Source organism: Zootoca vivipara, chromosome 3 (genome assembly GCF_963506605.1).
Source record: "Zootoca vivipara chromosome 3, rZooViv1.1, whole genome shotgun sequence".
NCBI classification, from domain to species: domain Eukaryota; kingdom Metazoa; phylum Chordata; class Lepidosauria; order Squamata; family Lacertidae; genus Zootoca; species Zootoca vivipara.
This window is the reverse complement of record NC_083278.1, coordinates 30,727,767-30,746,234: the sequence shown is the minus strand read 5'-3', so window position 1 is coordinate 30,746,234 and position 18,468 is coordinate 30,727,767. Positions and strand designations below refer to the sequence as shown.

The 18,468-nt window shown below is 43.7% G+C and overlaps 1 protein-coding gene across 1 annotated transcript in view; it reads left to right on the top strand.

The window, feature by feature from the left end:
• Window positions 1-15,715, top strand: part of HMGCLL1 (3-hydroxy-3-methylglutaryl-CoA lyase like 1) — a 54,850-nt gene extending 39,135 nt beyond the window's left edge. Inside the window, exons 9-10 of the mRNA XM_060272491.1 lie at window positions 9,608-9,733; window positions 12,324-15,715. Of these exons, the coding sequence (XP_060128474.1) occupies window positions 9,608-9,733; window positions 12,324-12,425 (228 nt within the window). The 3' untranslated portion in view covers window positions 12,426-15,715. The remainder of the gene's footprint in view (window positions 1-9,607; window positions 9,734-12,323) is intronic.
• Window positions 15,716-18,468: the final 2,753 nt, after the last annotated feature.

Sequence of the window (18,468 nt, the reverse complement as noted above, 5' to 3'; positions counted from 1 at the left end):
CCATAGTCACCTTTGACTGGACTTAACAGTCCAGGGGTCCTTTACCTTTACCTTACATTATTCCTTCTGGTGAAATATCATTTTGATCCCCCCACCTCTTTACCCCATTGTTTAGATCCAAGAGTTGGCTATATTGGAATAAGGTTGTGTGAGTGTTGTAGACCTCTACAATGGTACCTCTGGTTAAGAACGTAATTCGTTCCGGAGGTCCGTTCTTAACCTGAAACTGTTCTTAACCTGAAACACCACATTAGCTAATGGGGCCTCCTGCTGTCGCGTGCCGCCGGAGCATGATTTCTGTTCTCATGCTGGGGAAAAGTTCTTAACCTGAGATACTATTTCTGGGTTAGCAGAGTCTGTGACCTGAAGCGTTTGTAACCTGAAGCGTTTGCAACCCGAGGTACCACTGCATTGGATAGTGCCCGTGATGTTTACTAGTGAGAAGGACCAAAACTCAAGTCCTATCCTCCAAAGCCTTGTTATTATTAAATTATAAGCTTTATAAAGTTTTTAAAAATGTATATAAGTGCTTTAGGTTGCAATCTTACCTAGAGGTAAGACTCACTAAACTCATGTAGACTTCTGAGCAGACAGGTGCAGGATCATGCTGTTAGGGACTCATCGCTCCTGCAATTTTACTCCAAGGCAGACATGCTCCCATGGCCCAGCCTTGCCTGGGCTGATTGGAGTTGTGGTCTAAAATATTTGGAGGGCACCCGGTTGGTGAAGGTTGATGTAGCGCGTAAAGAAGTTAACAAACAGAAGTGGCCATCGTCATCAAGGCTTCCTCTTTCCTTAGCAGTTCCTCAACATGTTATGGCAGTTTCCTCCCCCCCCCCTCATTTTAAAGACTTGATGGTGATGGTGATGATGAAAGTATTCAGCAGTAGGGCTATCTATTCTATAACTAGGGTACCTTTGCTTTGGTACGTGGAATCTGATGCTGGATTCACAGTAGTGCAAGTATAGCACTAGAAGAAAAGCGAATAAACAGATTGTGGCGTGGAAAGCTCCCCCCCCCGGACGCTGTTTTAATAGCCACCCTCCCACACAATCGTAGCAGTAGCCTCTTTATAGATCTCCTTTTATCATCTTACTGTGCCTTTTTTAACTTGACTGCTTAAATTACTATGTTAAGAGCTGGTATCCTCCACTTCCGAAGGGATCAGGGCGGTAATCTAGACTCTCTCTCTTTCTCCCTCTCCCTCTCAGTCTCCATCTCTCCCTCTTTGGGTCAGAAACAGACATTTGTTTCTTGGACTAGAAGAAAATTGCTTCCAAATGCTGTGAACAAGGCCTTTTCTGACAGTTTCATAGATTTATAGAATCAAACTGCATGCTTTTTATTTTAATTTTTAAAAAGGGAGCGCTTAGAAAAAAATCTTTACAGTGTGGGTGCTGTATTAGTTGTAGTAATCAGTTGGCATTCGTATGCTTGTACAACAAATTATATTAGGGCTGCCAAATGTCCAGATTTCAAAGGCAGAAATTATGTCCAGAGGGAATTTCCAAAATGTGGTGCTTTGTCCTGGCAAAAATCAGGCAAGTCCATTGAAACATAATGGGTTTTTTTGGCATTTTTGTAAAAAGAAGAAGCTCCACAGCTTTGGGGTTTATCTTTAAAAAGCTCAACAATTTTGGGACATTTCTTCTGCCAAATTGCTCCAGCAAACTCATCCTATGCAAAGAATTGAAGCCCCAGTACTTTTATAGCTGAGTGAAAGCTTGTTGGCTCCCTGTTCTTACCTGGCATTTACCTGTGTCCTGGGCTCTGCATCTTCTTGTTCAGTATTAGAGCAGGGGTGGGCAGCCTCAGGCCTGGTGACTGAATTTGACCCTCTAGACCTCTCTTTCTGGACTTCAGGGCTCTGCACAGGCCACATAAATACACAAATGCATTTTCATGTGAACTTTACTGATGGAAGGTGGTACAAGTGACAATGAAGCTTTCCCAGACGTCTAGGTGCTGCTCAGCAGGCAGATAAGATAGCTTGAAAAAGAGGGCTTTGTGCGTGGGTTGGCTGCAGATTTGTTTCCTGGTGGAATAATGAGATTCTCTCTCTCTCCATTTGTATAAGATAATTTAATATTTCATTTTTAACTACAGATGATCAACCCACAGTCCTCCAACTTCCATCAGAAGCAGACTTAGGGGAGTGTGACTGGTGAGGTCGCACTGGGCTCAGAGCTTCGGGGACATCACAACTATGAAGTAGACTGGAAAGTGACAGGCGGGGGGGGCACCCCAAATTTTGGCATCGCTGAGTTTTGAGACCCCAAGGTCTGCCACTGCTTCCATCAGCCCCAGCCAGCCTGGTCAGTGTTCAGAGATGGTGGGAGTTGTAATCCAACTACTTCAAGAGGACCACAGTTTCTCCCCTCCCCTGTTAAAATAAGAAGGAAAACAAAGTCCCACCTGGCTATCGTGGGTCAATTGTTTAATGCAACATAGAGCATTATGAAACAGTTGGGTTCCACCCTCTCAAAATAAAACATGGCTGAAGATTAATCTAAGTAAATAATCTCATTATAAATAAATTTTGGTGTTACGACTTTCTGAACACAGTACATCTGTCAGGGACTGGGCAGAGGAGGAATGGTGGAGACTGCCTCTCCAGCCTGACCCTTCCAGAGGAGAAGAAGACAGTTCAGAATTACAACAGGGGTTTGAGGGAGATCACAGCTCAGAGGCAGATGAGGGGAAAAGCTAGGAAATAATGGGAGAGGAGGAGGAGGAGGAGGAGGAGGAGGAGGAGGAGGAGGAGGAGGAGGAGGAAGCAGCAGGAGGGCAACAGCTGATGGACACAGTGTCTTTAGAAAGCATTCCAGACCCCCTCCTCTCCCAGAACCCGGCAAGCATTGAAAGTAGTAGAACAAAGGGCTCAGAAGCAAAGGGCCATCAGCACCACCATGGGGAAGTGGGAGAAAAAGGGGGTGGAGGGTCACTTGGGACAATGCCATTATTCCAAGAGGCTGCATTCCCAAGTCTCACTCTGTAAATATTGAATAAAAAGCAGGTGGTAATGACCTTTCCCTGTCTTATCCATTCCTGGCAACCTGCCGTGGGGGTTGGTTCCTCTGCTGCCTGACAACATCGGTGAAGGGCAAACATCGGTGAGGGGCAGCTATAGAAAATATGTTAGGAATTGTCCATCTGAGGCCCCTGGTAATTAGAGGCTAGTCTGTGAAGATTGACAGGGTAAATCACCAGCAAATGTTTGCACAACAAAACATATGCCCAGTACAATATCCCACGCTGATGTTACTGAAACCAGTGTCCGGAAATGTACAGTGGAAATAAGACCTGCTACCTTTCGGGTGCCAAGGCAAACATCAATTACAGCACAGTGTGAGAGGAGTCATGAGAAATACTACCACGTATCAGTAGTTCAACAAAGTCAGCACTTTTGTGTAATTGCAGGGGAAAGGGCTGCAAAACATTACGGATCTCAGCAAGAAACGGCCCTTTATACTTTAAAACCGATCCTTGATAAAACAATGCTGGGGTCATGAGAAGGCTACTTTGCCAATTTTGCTCTCACCGTGGGATCTGCGGACATCTGGCTGAGCTGCGGAAGCTGGAAAACGTCTTTAATATTCTCCTGACAGTAAAAATGGACATGTGGAAAACATTCTAACCTGTTAATCTGTGGTGCTCCTGAAAAAAAAAGGAGGGGAGAAATAAGGAGGGAGGAGGGATGGACATTTGGCTTTATACTTTGTGATGATGAATAGAATGTCTCCAGGTCCAGCTGTAAATAAGTTAATGGCACTGGAAAGGAGACGGCTGTCTCTGTTTCCTCAAATGAGCTGAAAACAAGAGTGCACCTGTGTAGCTCTCCGGCTGCAATAAATGCCAGGAGTTGCATTTAGTCTGGCCAGATAGTTGGACAACTTTATTTTTATCCTTGTAAAAAGAAAGAATGAAAGAAAAGATTAGAGAAGGTTGTTTGCAATGTTTTAGGCCTTCTGCACTGATACTGTTTGATGGATTGAGGCTACGACTCCCTCCCTTTTGGGCCCTCAAGATCAACCTTTTCCAACCTTGGGTTTCCAGGCGTGGTTGAACTACAACTCCCATCTTCCCTAGCTAGCAGGACTAGTGTTCAGGGATGATGGGAGTTGTAGTCCAGCAACATCTGGGGACCCAAGCTAAAGAAAGGCTGCTTTGGATTGTAAGACTAAAATGTGGTTAAGATGTGGAAGTCACTGTTTCATATTCATAGCTTGTACAGTAGAACTTCGACTTACCACCACCCCTACTCACGAACAATTCGACTCACGACCGCGGCAAACCCAGAAGTAAATACCGGGTTTCCCGCAGTTTGCGCAACGCAGAAGCGGCTTCTGCCGTCTGCACATGTGCAGAAGCGGCTGCCGCTGTCTGCACATGCGCAGAACGGTGCTGCTGCCAAATGCGCACACGCAGAACAGCGCTTCTACCAGCGACCTGGATTGACTCACAAACGGACCTCCGGAACTGATTCCATACGTGAGTAGAGGTTCCACTGTATATGATACAAGGTTCATTTTGGTCCTTTAGCCTCAGGTGACATTGATCTTGGGTAAGTTCTGATGAACCGAAAACCTGAACCAGAGAGACATAAAAAAAAAAAAATCAAATCTGCACTGACATGCTGATGTACTCTTCACACTGCCTTAGTGTTTATTCTTTGTATAACATTTTATTTTATTGTTTATCACATAAAGAAAGAGTGGTGAGTCCCCCCCCTGCAATGCACTTCCAAATAATCTCCACCTAAAAACAATGTAGAAAACCAGAAATGATGCATTTATGAATTAGCTGGAATGACCGTCCCCACATAAAAGGGGAGGTGCATTTTGCGTGGTTGCGCGCAGCCCCCTGGGGTCCCCGGAGCAGCCCTAGAAGTTTGGAGGCCGACGCTGCCTTCCCAGGCTGGATACTGGTGGTCTCCGCCCACACAGTTACCTGTCCAATCCAGCTTGGGGAGGCGTTGCCAGGGGGATTGGCCAGGTAGGAGGAGGTAACCTTACAGTGCTCACAGCAGAAGCAGTCATTCTTGGGAAGCAGCCGATGGCTCCAGAGCTTTCCCACCCTCCACTCCCCCAAAACATTAATGCTTGCTTTACAGGTTATTTCTTCCACAGGCGTGCACCCACCCACGCATGCGCTGCTACGACAAGGCTGCTGTTGAAGGGCCGGAAAGGAATTTCCCTGCATTGGCAGGTTTCGCCTTTCCCGTAGCAATTCGTCACAACTTAGGCGGATGCAGGCCTTGGGCAGAATCCTTTAGTCATCTACATAAATAGGTGGGCGTGGTTGTGGTGACCCCCTGCCCCCATCGCGGCGGCAATAACAGGGTTCCTGTAAATGGGGCTAGGGGGGAGGCATTGACCATACGCCCAGAGGCTGTCATTGCCCTCCCCCTCCAGTGGCGGCGATCGAGGGGGGCGGGCTATCTGCTCGAACATATGTTCTCCAGAGTTAGCCCAACCCCCCCACATGCTGGATAACCCTGAAGATCACCCCACCCTGGCTGGGGGCTGGGAAGGATATACGCCCAATGCCTGAGCCAAGGTCTCCCTACATCTGAATTTTAATAAAGTTTTGGCCAATTTTAATCCCATAGAACATATTGTGTCATTATTTCCGCTCGGGGGCTGCCTGGGGGTTCTTGCGGGACTCTGCCTGGCCGCACAAACACAGGGTCTAAGCCATGAGTTGTATTGCTTTAACATCTGTCTGTTTCACAGTGAAGGTTTACCAGAATATATATTGGAGTCTTTGGTGCAATTTTTCATTGCTGGAAAAATAATCCAGAAGAACTTTTAGTACGATAACATTGTGAATGTTGAAGGTGGCTTTTCAAAACACCTGCAACCAAGACTGGATCTTCAGGACAAGGTTGCACATCTAGACACTCCTAAAAGGGAAAAAAATAAGGGTTTTTACAGCTGTTGCCTTGAGACACTGGAAAGAAGCCCCTATAAAAAGCAGGCCAATTAATATGGGGAGAGGGGGAGGAAATGTAACATTTCTTTTAGCTTTTAGGCTAAAACATGGGTAGGCAAACTATGGTCCGGGGGCCAGATCCGGCCCAATCACCTTCTAAATCCAGCCCGCGGACGGTCCGGGAATCAGCGTGTTTTTACATGAGTAGAATGTGCCCTTTTATTTAAAATGCATCTCTGGGTTATTTGTGGGGCCTGCCTGGTGTTTTTACTTGAGTAGAATGTGTGGTTTTATTTAAAATGCATCTCTAGGTTATTTGTGGGGGCATAGGAATTTGTTCATTTTTTTTCTTTCCAAAATATAGTCCGCCCCCCCCCCCCACAAGGTCTGAGGGACAGTGGACTGCTGAGAAAGTTTGCTGACCCCTGGGCTAAAACAACAGAGTGTTGTGGGGCTAAGATCCTGGTGCCAGGTTTTACTCTGTTTTGGGGACTTTGCTGTGAGAAGTCTGGACTTTTAAAGCTGTCCTATTAGTTTGAATGGGGATTGCTTAACACTCAGTCTGAACTGAATGGGACCTAAGCAGGCATAAACTTTGGAAAGGTTTTACCCTTTGTTTTGTAGGAATTTGTAAAAACTTTTGCTTATAACAACTTCATGAATGGAGCCAGTTATTGCCATTTTAAAATGGGGTGCAGTTCTAAGCCATCCCAGTTACTCAGGGCTGCGTACGCCCCATACATTTAAAGCACATGATTTCCCCCCAAAGATTCCTGACCTACAATTCCCAGCACCCTTAACAAATTACCCAGGATTCCTTGGTGAGGGGAATAATGTGCTTTACATGTGTTTTCAACATCTGGTGTGTATGCAGACTAGATCCCAATCTCAACAGTTGCACCCTTTTCATTTAATACTTAATTTACTGGCTGGTAACACATTCCTTTTGGTGGGGCAGAGCAGGTTTTGGAAGCACTTCACACATTGCATTTTCTATCAGTACTGCATCAAATGTTTCAAGATTGAGTCAAAGTGAAACCCTTCTCAGTGTGTTGATTTGAAGAACAAAATGATTTGTTGTGGGCGGGCGGATAGGGGGGGAGAGGAAGATGGCCAATGCCACAAAAGCCATGGCAGCCATGTTTTCTGTGTGTGATAGCCATCTTATTCACAAAAACAGGGTGATGCCCATCTCTCTCCATTAGAGTATCAGAGCTTGACTTCTGGGTCACTGTGGGAAAATTCAAGACAGCGGCCAGAAGTCATTCAACATGGGAACAACTGGAGAGAAGGGAAGATGTGTTGTTAAATATTAAAAATGGGCCCAGGGCCTGCATCACTGATGGGGACTATTGACAGGAGACGATCTCTGAATGTGACATCTTGCCACCGGCCCTCTTGATCTTGGTGCAGTCCTGCTGAAAATTATAGCATTTGTCTGGAGCCGAGAAATGTAGAACACCGCACATTTTACATCTATATCTATATACCTATATCTAAACACACAGAGAGATGCAACAAAATGTGCAATTTTGAGGCTTGTGAAACTCACATAACTATAATGTTCTGTATTGTAGAAAGCACTGGCTCTTAGATAGGGTCGCCATGTTTCAAACAGTGAAAATCTGGGGGCAATAAATAAATAAATGCCATTTTTTGAACAATTTTTAAGGGGAATTAGCAAAAAATGGCACTGCTGACATGGCCTGCCATTCATCTGGGTTTTCCTGGACATTTGACAGACCGCAGTATTCCTGATATATGTCTGGGAAATTTAGGACATATGGCAAGCCTGCTCTTGGACAGGGCATACCTTTAAGCTGCCATTTTTACGCCCTTAGAAGTGGCACATTCCCCCCCCCCCCTGCTAGTTTGAACATCCTATCTTCAAAAGACCCAATGCTGAATAAAGGGGAAATCTTATTGTCCACTTAGCCAGCAGCTTAAACAGAAAAAGTTGTCCAGTTACCAGTAGCACAAACAGAAAATGGCACATCTTGAGGCAACAGTGACTCCAAGTGGTCAGTGAAGGAACAGTTTTCATCTTGTTTTTCTTTTTTAACAAAACGTCATAGCAAAGTAAGTTATTCACTGCATGCATATCCACCTTATTTTTGTGATTGTAAGTTGTTTTAATCAGGTTTTAACATTGTGTTTTAATGTTGTGACCTGCCCTGGGACCTTAGGGTGAAGGGCAGTTAATAAAGAATAATAATTTAGATTTAATTTAAAGTACCGTGTCCAAAAACCACAGCCCATAAATGGGGAAGTCCAATATGAACTCCATAAGCATTTCGATTTGGGTGTCTTTGCATGCCAAAATGTGGAAGTAATTAAACACCAGGCAGGCCACAATACAGCCCAGGCTGCATTTGGCTTGCTGGGTCCAAGTTATTCAGACTAGTGGGATGTGTGCGTTTAATTGTTAGCTTCAAATGAAACTTCAAATTACACTGTCTGCAGATATTTGAAGGAACCCACACAATGATTAAGCCAAAACTGAGTGCCAAAAATCCATTTTGCTTGATTGCAGTGGGGGAAACATGCCAAATGCAAGAGAAGATAGATGCAGATGACTGGATGATCTGTTTGAGAAACACTTGGAAAATTATTTTCATCCATGATCAAAAGCATGAAACCTCTGTTCTGTCCCACAGCTGCAATTCAGAGCATATATATGAACATTGAGGTTCCAGTGATTGCTTTCCACCTAGTGGATGGTTCCTTCCCTGCTTTTGAACACATCAGCCTAAGCTACTGGTTCTCCAGAGCTTATTGATATCATCATCATCATCATCATCATCATCATCATCATCATCATCATTGTTTGGATTCCTTACCCATCTCTTTCATCCTATGGTCACACAGCAGGTTGCAGTAGTATAAGAATGTACAAATATGTTTCAAAAATTATGTTGTTGTTTTTTTTAAAAAAAATGGTAGGTTCAAATATACAGTTGTAAATCAAATCAAATACTTTATTATGGCCATAGGCCCATATTTAGATACCAACACAGAATAATATACATTATACAGCAGAATAAAATAGGATAAAAGAAAGTTATAAATTTCATTTACAAAATAGGAACAACATAACACTTGGTTTCTCAGGTCACCACTATAAGTCAGACACTTGGACGGAATATCAATAATATACAGTCGTACCTTGGATCCCAAATGCCTTGGTACTCGGATGTTTTGGCTCCCGAAAGCCGCAAACCCAGAAGTGGGTTTTCCGGTTTGCAAACATTCTTTGGAACCTGAATGTCCAACGGGGCTTCTGCAGCTTCCGATTGGCTGCAGGAGCTTCCTGTAGCCAATCAGAAGCTGTGCTTTGGTTTCTGAACGTTTTGGAAGTCGAACGGACTTCTGGAATGGATTCCATCCAAGGTACGACTGTACAGTATAACAAAGCAGGGATGTGGTAACCTTGCCAGATAACTCAAATTATTGTCTAAAATAAGCCACATAAAAACACAAGTTTAAATGTAGAATAGAAAATGAAGAGAAAATGCATCTGAATCAATTCAAAAAAATTGCCTGCATTTACAGAGTGCGGAAAATGCTCTCTACATGTGTTGGCCTTTTTGTTTGTTTGGATGGTTTTCTTGGGTTCATCACACTCCAGTGATCATATTGAATTGAGAATTATTGCTTTTGATTGCTTTCCAGATGGGAGTTCATGTTGTGGATTCTGCTGCTGCCGGCTTAGGAGGTTGCCCCTATGCGAAAGGTGCAACAGGCAATGTAGCCACAGAAGATGTGCTGTATATGCTGAATGGCTTAGGAATCAATACGGTAAGCTGTTTTTCATGTACCTCTTAAACTTTTGCAGATTTCTTAAGACTATGTATTGGAAGTCTTCTTAGCTATGTTGATTTCAATACATACACACACGCAAGCAACTGGGCATGTCAGTATGAATAATGCTGATGCATTTTGGGGAAATGTTAAACCATTTAGCTTGCTTTTGATCCTGTCGAAAGGGTGACTTTGCAAACATTTGTTATGAGAAAATAAACTTCTCAGCTGACCAAGATGTGGATTCATTAAGGTTCTCTTTGGGCACCCTCCTGGCTGCATTAGAACTTGCTTATCCCTGAGTTGCCCGTGCAATGGATGGGAAAACATTTAAATGATTCGGACATGTGAGCATGGCCACTCATTCCTCCCGAACATTGACAGCCCCATGGAAAAGGCTTGTGAAATCAGCTCTCATTCTTTGGTTTATTTCATCTTTCCCCCCCGCCTTGTGTATTATTGTTATTATCAACAAATCTCTTCCCACAAGGCATCTCAAAGCGGTTAGCAATACGTATATAAAAGCACCGCATATCTAAAAACAGTTAAAACAATTGCACATATTAAAACAAATTCAAAGCAAATGCGGAAAACAATCACAAATTAAACAAACCACAACAAAATGAATGAATGAATGAAATAAGTTTGAAATCCTCCACTACAGATACCATAGGGGGTAGCAATCTCCACTTAGAAGGCTTGCTGAAAGAGGGAAGTCTTCAACAAGCTCCCAAAGAACAATATGTAAATAAAGATATGACTTTGTAATACATGTCCAGCCAGTATTTTCAGGGTGGGGATATACACCCATGCTTGTCCCTTCAAAATAAAAGAACCCCCATAAAAAAACAACAAAAAAACAAAGCACCAGTTCCCCAAACAACTACCGTCCTAGTACTAGTTCTGAGAGTTCTGAGAATTTATCATTTTCATGTCCCATAGCATTTCTCTCTTGACAGCAGGTACCACTTACAAATCCTGATTGTTGCCTCATGTTTACCTTTGATCTGTTCTATCTCCTCGCTTCCTCTCACCACTATGTTCCTGTTCTTGCTTTGTTGACTGAAGTCAGTTTGAGAGGGACACAATGAACGAAATGCTTTTTGAATTCCTGCCAGCGTTTTCCAACGGGCTCTGCTCATTGGGGTGACGGCTAATGCCTGTTTTAAAATGGCATTGAAAATGATTCGTCGAGGTGTCAGTTAGCTGAAGGAAAACTGAAAAGTTGAGAACATCTGCAGGCAGAGTGTGCAGTGCTCCAAAGGTCAGCTTGGTCTCACAGATCTATAACATCTGGGGAGATTTGTCAGGAGGCAAAAATATGATTTGAGGTGGCTTAAGTGCTTTCCCAACCCTGTCAAATTTGTGTACCAAAATCAACAGGGTTCAGAAATAGTATTTGGTATTGTTACACTTCAAATTGAAGCACATGTTATTTATTTGAATGATTTATAAACCTCTCCTCATTGTTCACACGACCCCAGAGCAAGAGACATTAAAATACCATAAAACAGTATTTCATTTAAACACAGCTTTAATGTAGAAAACAGACAGTATTCTAGCAACATAACTACACCATCCAAGCAAGAGGCACTACTTGAGTCAAATGCTTGGGTGGGCAGCTGTGTTTTTACTGTCATCACAGCTCCCATCAGTGTTTTGATGCTTGCTTGCGCCTGAGAAGAGAGGGCATTTCAAAGTCAGGGTGATCCTACGGAGGTGTCAGGCGTCAGAGGATCCAACCCCCCACGGCAGGTAGCCAGGAACGGATAAGAAAATGAAAGTTCTTACCAATGCTATTTATTCAATATTCGCAGAGAGAGGCTTAAAAATGCAGCCTCTTGGAGTAATGGCGTTGTCCTGAGTGAGTCTCCACCTCCTCCCTCTCTCCCTTCATGTGTCATCACTACAGGTGCTGGAAAGTGCCCTCTGCCTCTGGGCTTTCTGCTCTCCTACTTTCAATGCCTGCCAGGTTCTGGGAGAGGGGGAGTTTGGAATGCTTTCTAAAGACACTGTGTCCATCAGCTGTCCCCCCTCTGGTGCTTCTTCTTCCTCCTCTCCCATTACTTCCCAGCTTTCCCCCTCATCTGTCTCTGATCTGTGACCTCCCTCAAACCCTGTTGTAATTCTGAACTGTCTTCTTCTTCTCTGGAAGGGTCAGGTTAAGGAAGTGGTCTCCACCATTCTTCTTCTGCCCAGTCCCTGAGAGGAGGATGCTTTATCATGAGTTGCTACACAGCATATCTCAGAAAATTGTGACACTATGAGAAGACAACCCCTTCATGATTTCAAAGTTTCCCAGATTTTTAGAGTATTTACCGCACACTTAAGCATAGTTACTTAGAAATGAGCTCATCAATTTCAGTGATATTCATCTCCGAGTGTAAGTGTGCATGGGATACCATCTTGAATTTGAATTAAGTAGGTTGCGTTTTGGATTCTCTGAACAGCTCACCCATCTTAGTCTTAGGATAGAGTGTGCTAACACCACCACCCCAATATGCATGTGTACACACACACACACACAAATGATTAGAATGAATTACTAGGCATAAAATCTCTTTTTGTTTGTCTGTCTCTTTTTTAGGGTGTGAATCTTTACAAAGTTATGGAAGCCGGTCACTTCATCTGCACTGCCTTGAACAAGCAAACAAATTCTAAAGTTGCGCAAGCATCTTTCAGTAGCTGAGCTGTAAAGTTAACTATTTGTCCGTCAATATGTGCTACCTTGTTTATAGCTGCATAAGGTAAACCTATAGCATATGACAAATCAAACCATTTCAGGGGTGTGTGTGCAGAATAGTCAATATTGTATGTCCATGGCGGCAGAAAATTTAAGATCACAGTGTAAGTTCCTGGGCCTGGTCACCTGATGAAACCCTCTCCATAATGTCTCTGGGCCCCTGGAGATTTCCCGGCTACAAGCGCAAGGCCTCTGTGAATTGGCCCCCATCATGCTCCTGAAGTGATGTTAACACTCTGCCTATGGGGCCACCTCCAGAAAGTGTTTGAGAGGTCAGTAAAGACACACACGTTGGCTTATAGGAGTGAGGAGGAATATCCAACTGCCTGAGTATTTATCTGAGCACACCTTGAGGTGAGTTTCTTGCAGAGTGGAACATAAGCCAATGCCAGACATGCTCATCTTTAAGAAGCCACAGGTTTGCTTCCACAATTGTGTAGGTGGGTGGTTTCTGGTGTCATCCTGTTTTAAGACATGCACCCCGACCAAGAAAGGTAGAAAGCTTTGACTAAATAGCCTGTGTTTGAGAGTCTCATGAGCTTCTTCTAAGACATGATAAATGAGAGCTCTGAGCATGTAAGGATCATATTTCATATGGAATATCTCCCATGCTTTAGTGCCAGCTCCAGGTTTGGGAGGACCCTTGGGTGGGAGGGGACACTTCTCAGTGAGCCTATCTCTTCCACCAATATTGCCACCAACTGCTACTGCCCCCCCTCCTCGTCCTCTTCCTTGGTGCCATTGGCTTGCTTGTCAGGCAGAGAGCCAATGAGGATGCAGGCAGTGGCAGCTGCTCCTCCCCTTTATCAGCACAGCAAGTTTTTGCTTGCTTGCTCCCTCTGGGCTGAGGGAAAAGGTGGGTAAATTAGCAGGTTCCAATGGCCAAAAGGGGGAGCAGGTTGAAACATCTCTTTTTGGTGAACCCTCTTCTGGGTTATGGTTGTTCGGCAGGGGCCCAGGCTGTGCTGAACCTTGATAGCAGCTGTGACCATGCCCACATTGCCCAGTATGGCAATTTTGATTATGTATGTATGTATTGTGATAGCGACACTTGAAAGCACAGCCTGTTGGGAACAGAATGACCAGCAGTAGAACTGTGTGTGCACTACATATTTATAAAGCTGACTGCCTGGCCTGCAGTCATGTACTTTAAAACAATTTGGACACTCTTTGCCTGCCTTGGACTGGCGAAAGCAAGGGGGTTTGTTGAGTTGAAATTTAGCTTGGCAGGTCACAACTGTTATTTCAATCCACGTTGAACACAAACTGACTTCAGAGTTCTAAAGATAGCAAGTATATTCTTACATCTTAATCAAGCCAATTTTTTTTTAAGTGTTGTATAAATATTTGCAGCCGTCAATGAGGTCCATCGTTGTGTGTGGTCTTGCTGTTGTACATTTTATTACTCCAGATTACCTCTTTTCATTTGCCAAGTCAATTACGCTGAGAGCAGGGAGCCAAACCCGGATTTGCTATGAGTAGCATTTTTGCAATGTTTTAGTATAGTTGACATCTGTTAAGTATATGAATGACTTTATCTTGTTCCAAGAATTTGTAGGGGGTGGCAGCCTGCCATGTTTTGCAAATTTATGGCACCCTCTTATAGTTGTTACATACACTAAATTCATTGCAATCTGTTTTTCTTTCTTGCTGTCCAATTTCCATCTTTTCAGTAAGAGAGTACAGGGCTGCTATGTAAGCTTCTTGAAAGAATGGAAGTTGCACGGTAGCTGTATTCGTTGGATCATTCCATTGCACAATTCAGGCCAAACTAGATGTTATGTTAGTCACAGTGTTTGCAGTTGTGCAATTTTTATTTCAGCCAGAACTTGGATTGGGAATGTGGTGTAACTTTAACCCTTTTCACCCACTGCGCCCCTCCCCATCAGCTGCTATTTGCCACCCGTCTTGAGCAAACGGAAATGTCCCCACAGTGCTTTTTGCTGGGGGTAAAGGAATAAGTCTGGGCAATTGTTTTCCCATTTGCATTTATGCACATTGTGGGTGATATCCAACTAGGTCATACTCATAGAGTAGACCCATTAAAACCACAATGGACTTCAGTCCACTGATTTCAGTGGGTCTACTCTGCGACTAACAATGGCTGCCAATCTGTCATTTTTACCTGGCATAAATCCACTGTTGGGTCAAAAAAGTGCCTCTTAACTATCCTAACCATTCAAGACTTCCCCTTTTGTGGACTTTTGTAAGATGAATATTACAGTGAAGTGCATTTGAGTGCAATCAAAGGAACTGCACAATCATATATAAATCAGTGGAAGCTACTTGAAAAATAATAGCATCTGTCTAAAAAGTACTGAATTTGGGGGGTTCAAAAAGATTTAAACTAGACTGTACAGATATAATGAACAAGGAATTGTAAAGTCTATTTACATTCGAGCATCACTCGAGTTATTTCAGCATTTATGCACCCCAAGAGTACAAACAAAAGTTTTGATTTATTACAAATACCATTCTTTGACTACTAAGTCATGTGAAAGGTTGTAGCATATCCCACTGAATGCATCTGTTATTTCCTTGCACCAGTATATAGACTTTTATCTTAGGAATAAAAAAGAACACAAGGAGAAAGCTTGATAATATTACTAAATAGTACGATCATCACCTACCGGTAACCCACCTGCACTTAAAAGCGTTAGTAAATATCTGCTTGTCTTTCCATTTAGTGTTGACATTATTGGGCTGTAATAAGCCATACTGAGAGGGTACATTTACCTCTGATTGCTTCCCCCCCAAAAAAAAAACTCCAGTTCTTCCATCAGCTTTTATGGGTAATGACTCACAACGGATGGAGCTCTTTTATGTAACCAGGGAGATTGATTTCTTCTCTCCACTGTTTTGGCCAATTCAAAATATGTTCATCAAACCTGTTTTAGAAAAAGCTCTCGGCAGGCCTGGTTTCAGCACATAGTGCCTTTGGGTAGCTGCCAGGATCCATTTCTGTGCTGGTGGTGCCTACCCTGACCCCTTGTACCAGGAGGGGAAGACTCTATTTTAACTTCCTGCAGGGCACTGGCATGATGCAGCCATTTTGGGAAATTAAAATGGCCACCAGCACCAATTCAGAATGCTGCCTACTACCAATACAAACGGTGTTTCCGTGCACTGCTCTGGTTCGCCAGAAGCGGCTTAATCATGCTGGCCACATAACCCGGAAGCTGTACGCCAGCTCCCTCGGCCAGTAAAGTGAGATGAGCGCCACAACCCCAGAGTCGTCCACGACTGGACCTAATGGTCAGGAGTCCCTTTACCTTTACCAATACAAGGCAGGAGGGGATCCACCAGGGGATCCAGTCTATTCTGAGCCCCCCTCAGTCCTGTTTCTGGGTCCTGATCCCAGTCCTGTTCCCAGTCCTATTTCTTTTATCTTTTGAGTCTGTTAAGCTCTAATATTTGTTTTCCACCTCATGTCTTTGTCTCCACTGCACACAAAGCTAAATAACTAGCTAGCATTATTATTTAAATAGGATTTTCAAGGCTACAGGCCTATGCCCACTGACCTGTGTCATTTGAGAGGAAGGGCAGGCTATACATTCAATAAAATAAATGAATGAATAATCCACCGTCTTCTGAGGGAGCCTGCTCCACTATCAAATAGCTCTTACTATCAGAAAGTTCTTCTTAATGTTTAATTGGAATCTTCTTGTAATTTAATCCATTGGTTCAGGTCCCAACTTCCAGAGCTGCTTCTTCTTCTTCTGTCATTTAGTCATGTCCGACTCTTCGCAACCCCATGGACCAGAGCACGGCAGGCACTCCTGTCTTCCACTGCCTCCCACAGTTTGGTCAGACTCATGTTGGCAGCTTCGATAACACTGTCCAACCATCTAGTCCTCTGTCGTCCCCTTCTCCTTGTGCCCTCAATCTTTCCCAGCATCAGGGTCTTTTCCAGAGAGACTTCTCTTCTCATGAGGTGGCCAAGTATTGGAGCCTAAGCTTCAAAATCTGTCCTTCCAGCACTCAGGAAGCATTTCCTTCAGAATGGATAGGTTTGATCTTCTTGCAGTCCATGGGACTCTCAAGAGTCTCCTCCAGCACCATAATTCAAAAGCATCAATTCTTCAGTGATCAGCCTTCCTTCCTTCCTTCCTTCCTTCCTTCCTTCCTTCCTTCCTTCCTTCCTTCCTTCCTTCCTTCCTTCCTTCCTTCCTTCCTTCCTCCCTCCCTCCCTCCCTCCCTCCCTCCCTTCCCTTCCCTTCCCTTCCCTTCCCTTCCCTTCCCTTCCCTTCCCTTCCCTTTCTCCAAGCTAAACATACCCAATTGGTTACCCTCTTCTGCACACACAAAAAGTGTGGCAAGGTAATGGGAAGATGGGTAAACGCTACCCAAACCAATCACAACAAATGCCCAGTAAAGACTAGACATAGCTTAGCCTTTGCATAAGCTTTGCATAAGAAAAATGCTCATGCAAAGCTTATGCATGATGAATGCTCAATAAACAGGTTATCTGGAGGAGCCCTTATACCACAGCACCACAATCCAACATGCACAATATGTGGAGACTGCAGACTTCTGTGCAGCTCTTCCCTGCTGGAAAGGGAAAAGTCACTCAGATGCATGCTGTCATATGGTTCATACTGTGTTATTTGTGGGCTATGTTATGAAAGAGACAGACAAAGCTGCAGAGGTCCTGGTCCTTCAAACTCTTGCAGAATTTTAGCACTCAAGGCGATGCTCCTCCTTCTGCAGGAACTTGCCCTTTCATTTCAATGGACGGGGCAACTGTGTGCAAACAAAGAGATTCACACTCAGAGCCGGTCACTTTCAACATAAGTGAATGGGGAAACCACTCGTGTAGGAACTCTCAAGTACGCATCAAGTGCGAACATGGCCCTAGATCAGGTCAGAGGACTACTCTGCTAGAACAACTGACTCCTTGCTTCAGAGCAGTGTCTCAATTTCGCTGCCATTTCCATGAATCAGCTGAACAACTGTGACAAAGTAGATAGCCATGTACAATCTGAAGATCTCAATGGGTGAACTCAGTGTACAATGACTACACATTGCACCTTTGATTATTTAGCCTATAAGAACTTTGCATTGCACCTTGCATTGCACCTTTTGATTATTTATTTAGCCTATAAGAACTTCAGGGTAGAATATAAAGTTTCCTGCATAACTGGTTCCTAATGTGAATTTACACTGGTTTACAGCAATAGTGCATTCTTACTCAAGCTATGTTCTGTGTATACCTAGAGGAAAAGAAAAAACAGAGCCGCTGCAGAATCAATAGAAATCTGGCATGTGTTCTGAATAACGTTGATACTGTATTTTTCCATTTAAATGGCTTCTTGATTATTTTTCCGCCGTGGATACTGACAGTGCAGTTAAGTGTGGGGAAAGCTGTCAATTGGAATCAACAGCATTGTAGCTTCCTGGCTGGTGCCAGCTCCAATAAATGAATAAAGATTGATTAGCATTTCTGTGTCAAACTTGGTTGCTGATTTAAGTGGAATGGGAAAATTGAGGTTACCTTTATCATTGAGTTGGGAATCACCTCAGAGTCCACCTAGTCCAAGCCTGTGCATGTACATCTCTGAGAGCTGGATATCCAGCCTCTGCTTTCTGTGTTGCAGTGGGAAACCTGCACTCAGATTATTGGTGGGAGTAATTTCTCCTCCTCCCTCTCAGCAAAATAGAAAAAGCCTCACACAGATTTTTGCTGTTAAATAATGCACTCATTCTGTCAGCTCATGTTGGGCTGCCTGACAGAACTTCCCCTCCCTCTCCTATTCTCCCTCCTAAATATGTTCTGGGTTTTCATACAACCCTCCAGAGCAGATTTGGGGGCGTGCATGGGGTGCTTGTGGGAAGAGAAGAGGGAGGGAAGGTTTCATTTCCACAAATGTAAATCCTGGCACTAATGGAACAAGTGCATTGGATGCTGCCCTGTGGTTTTAAAATGTGATCTTCTCAGCACATTTGGGTAATTTTCTTCATCAAAGAGCAAAAGAATATTTATGTCCAA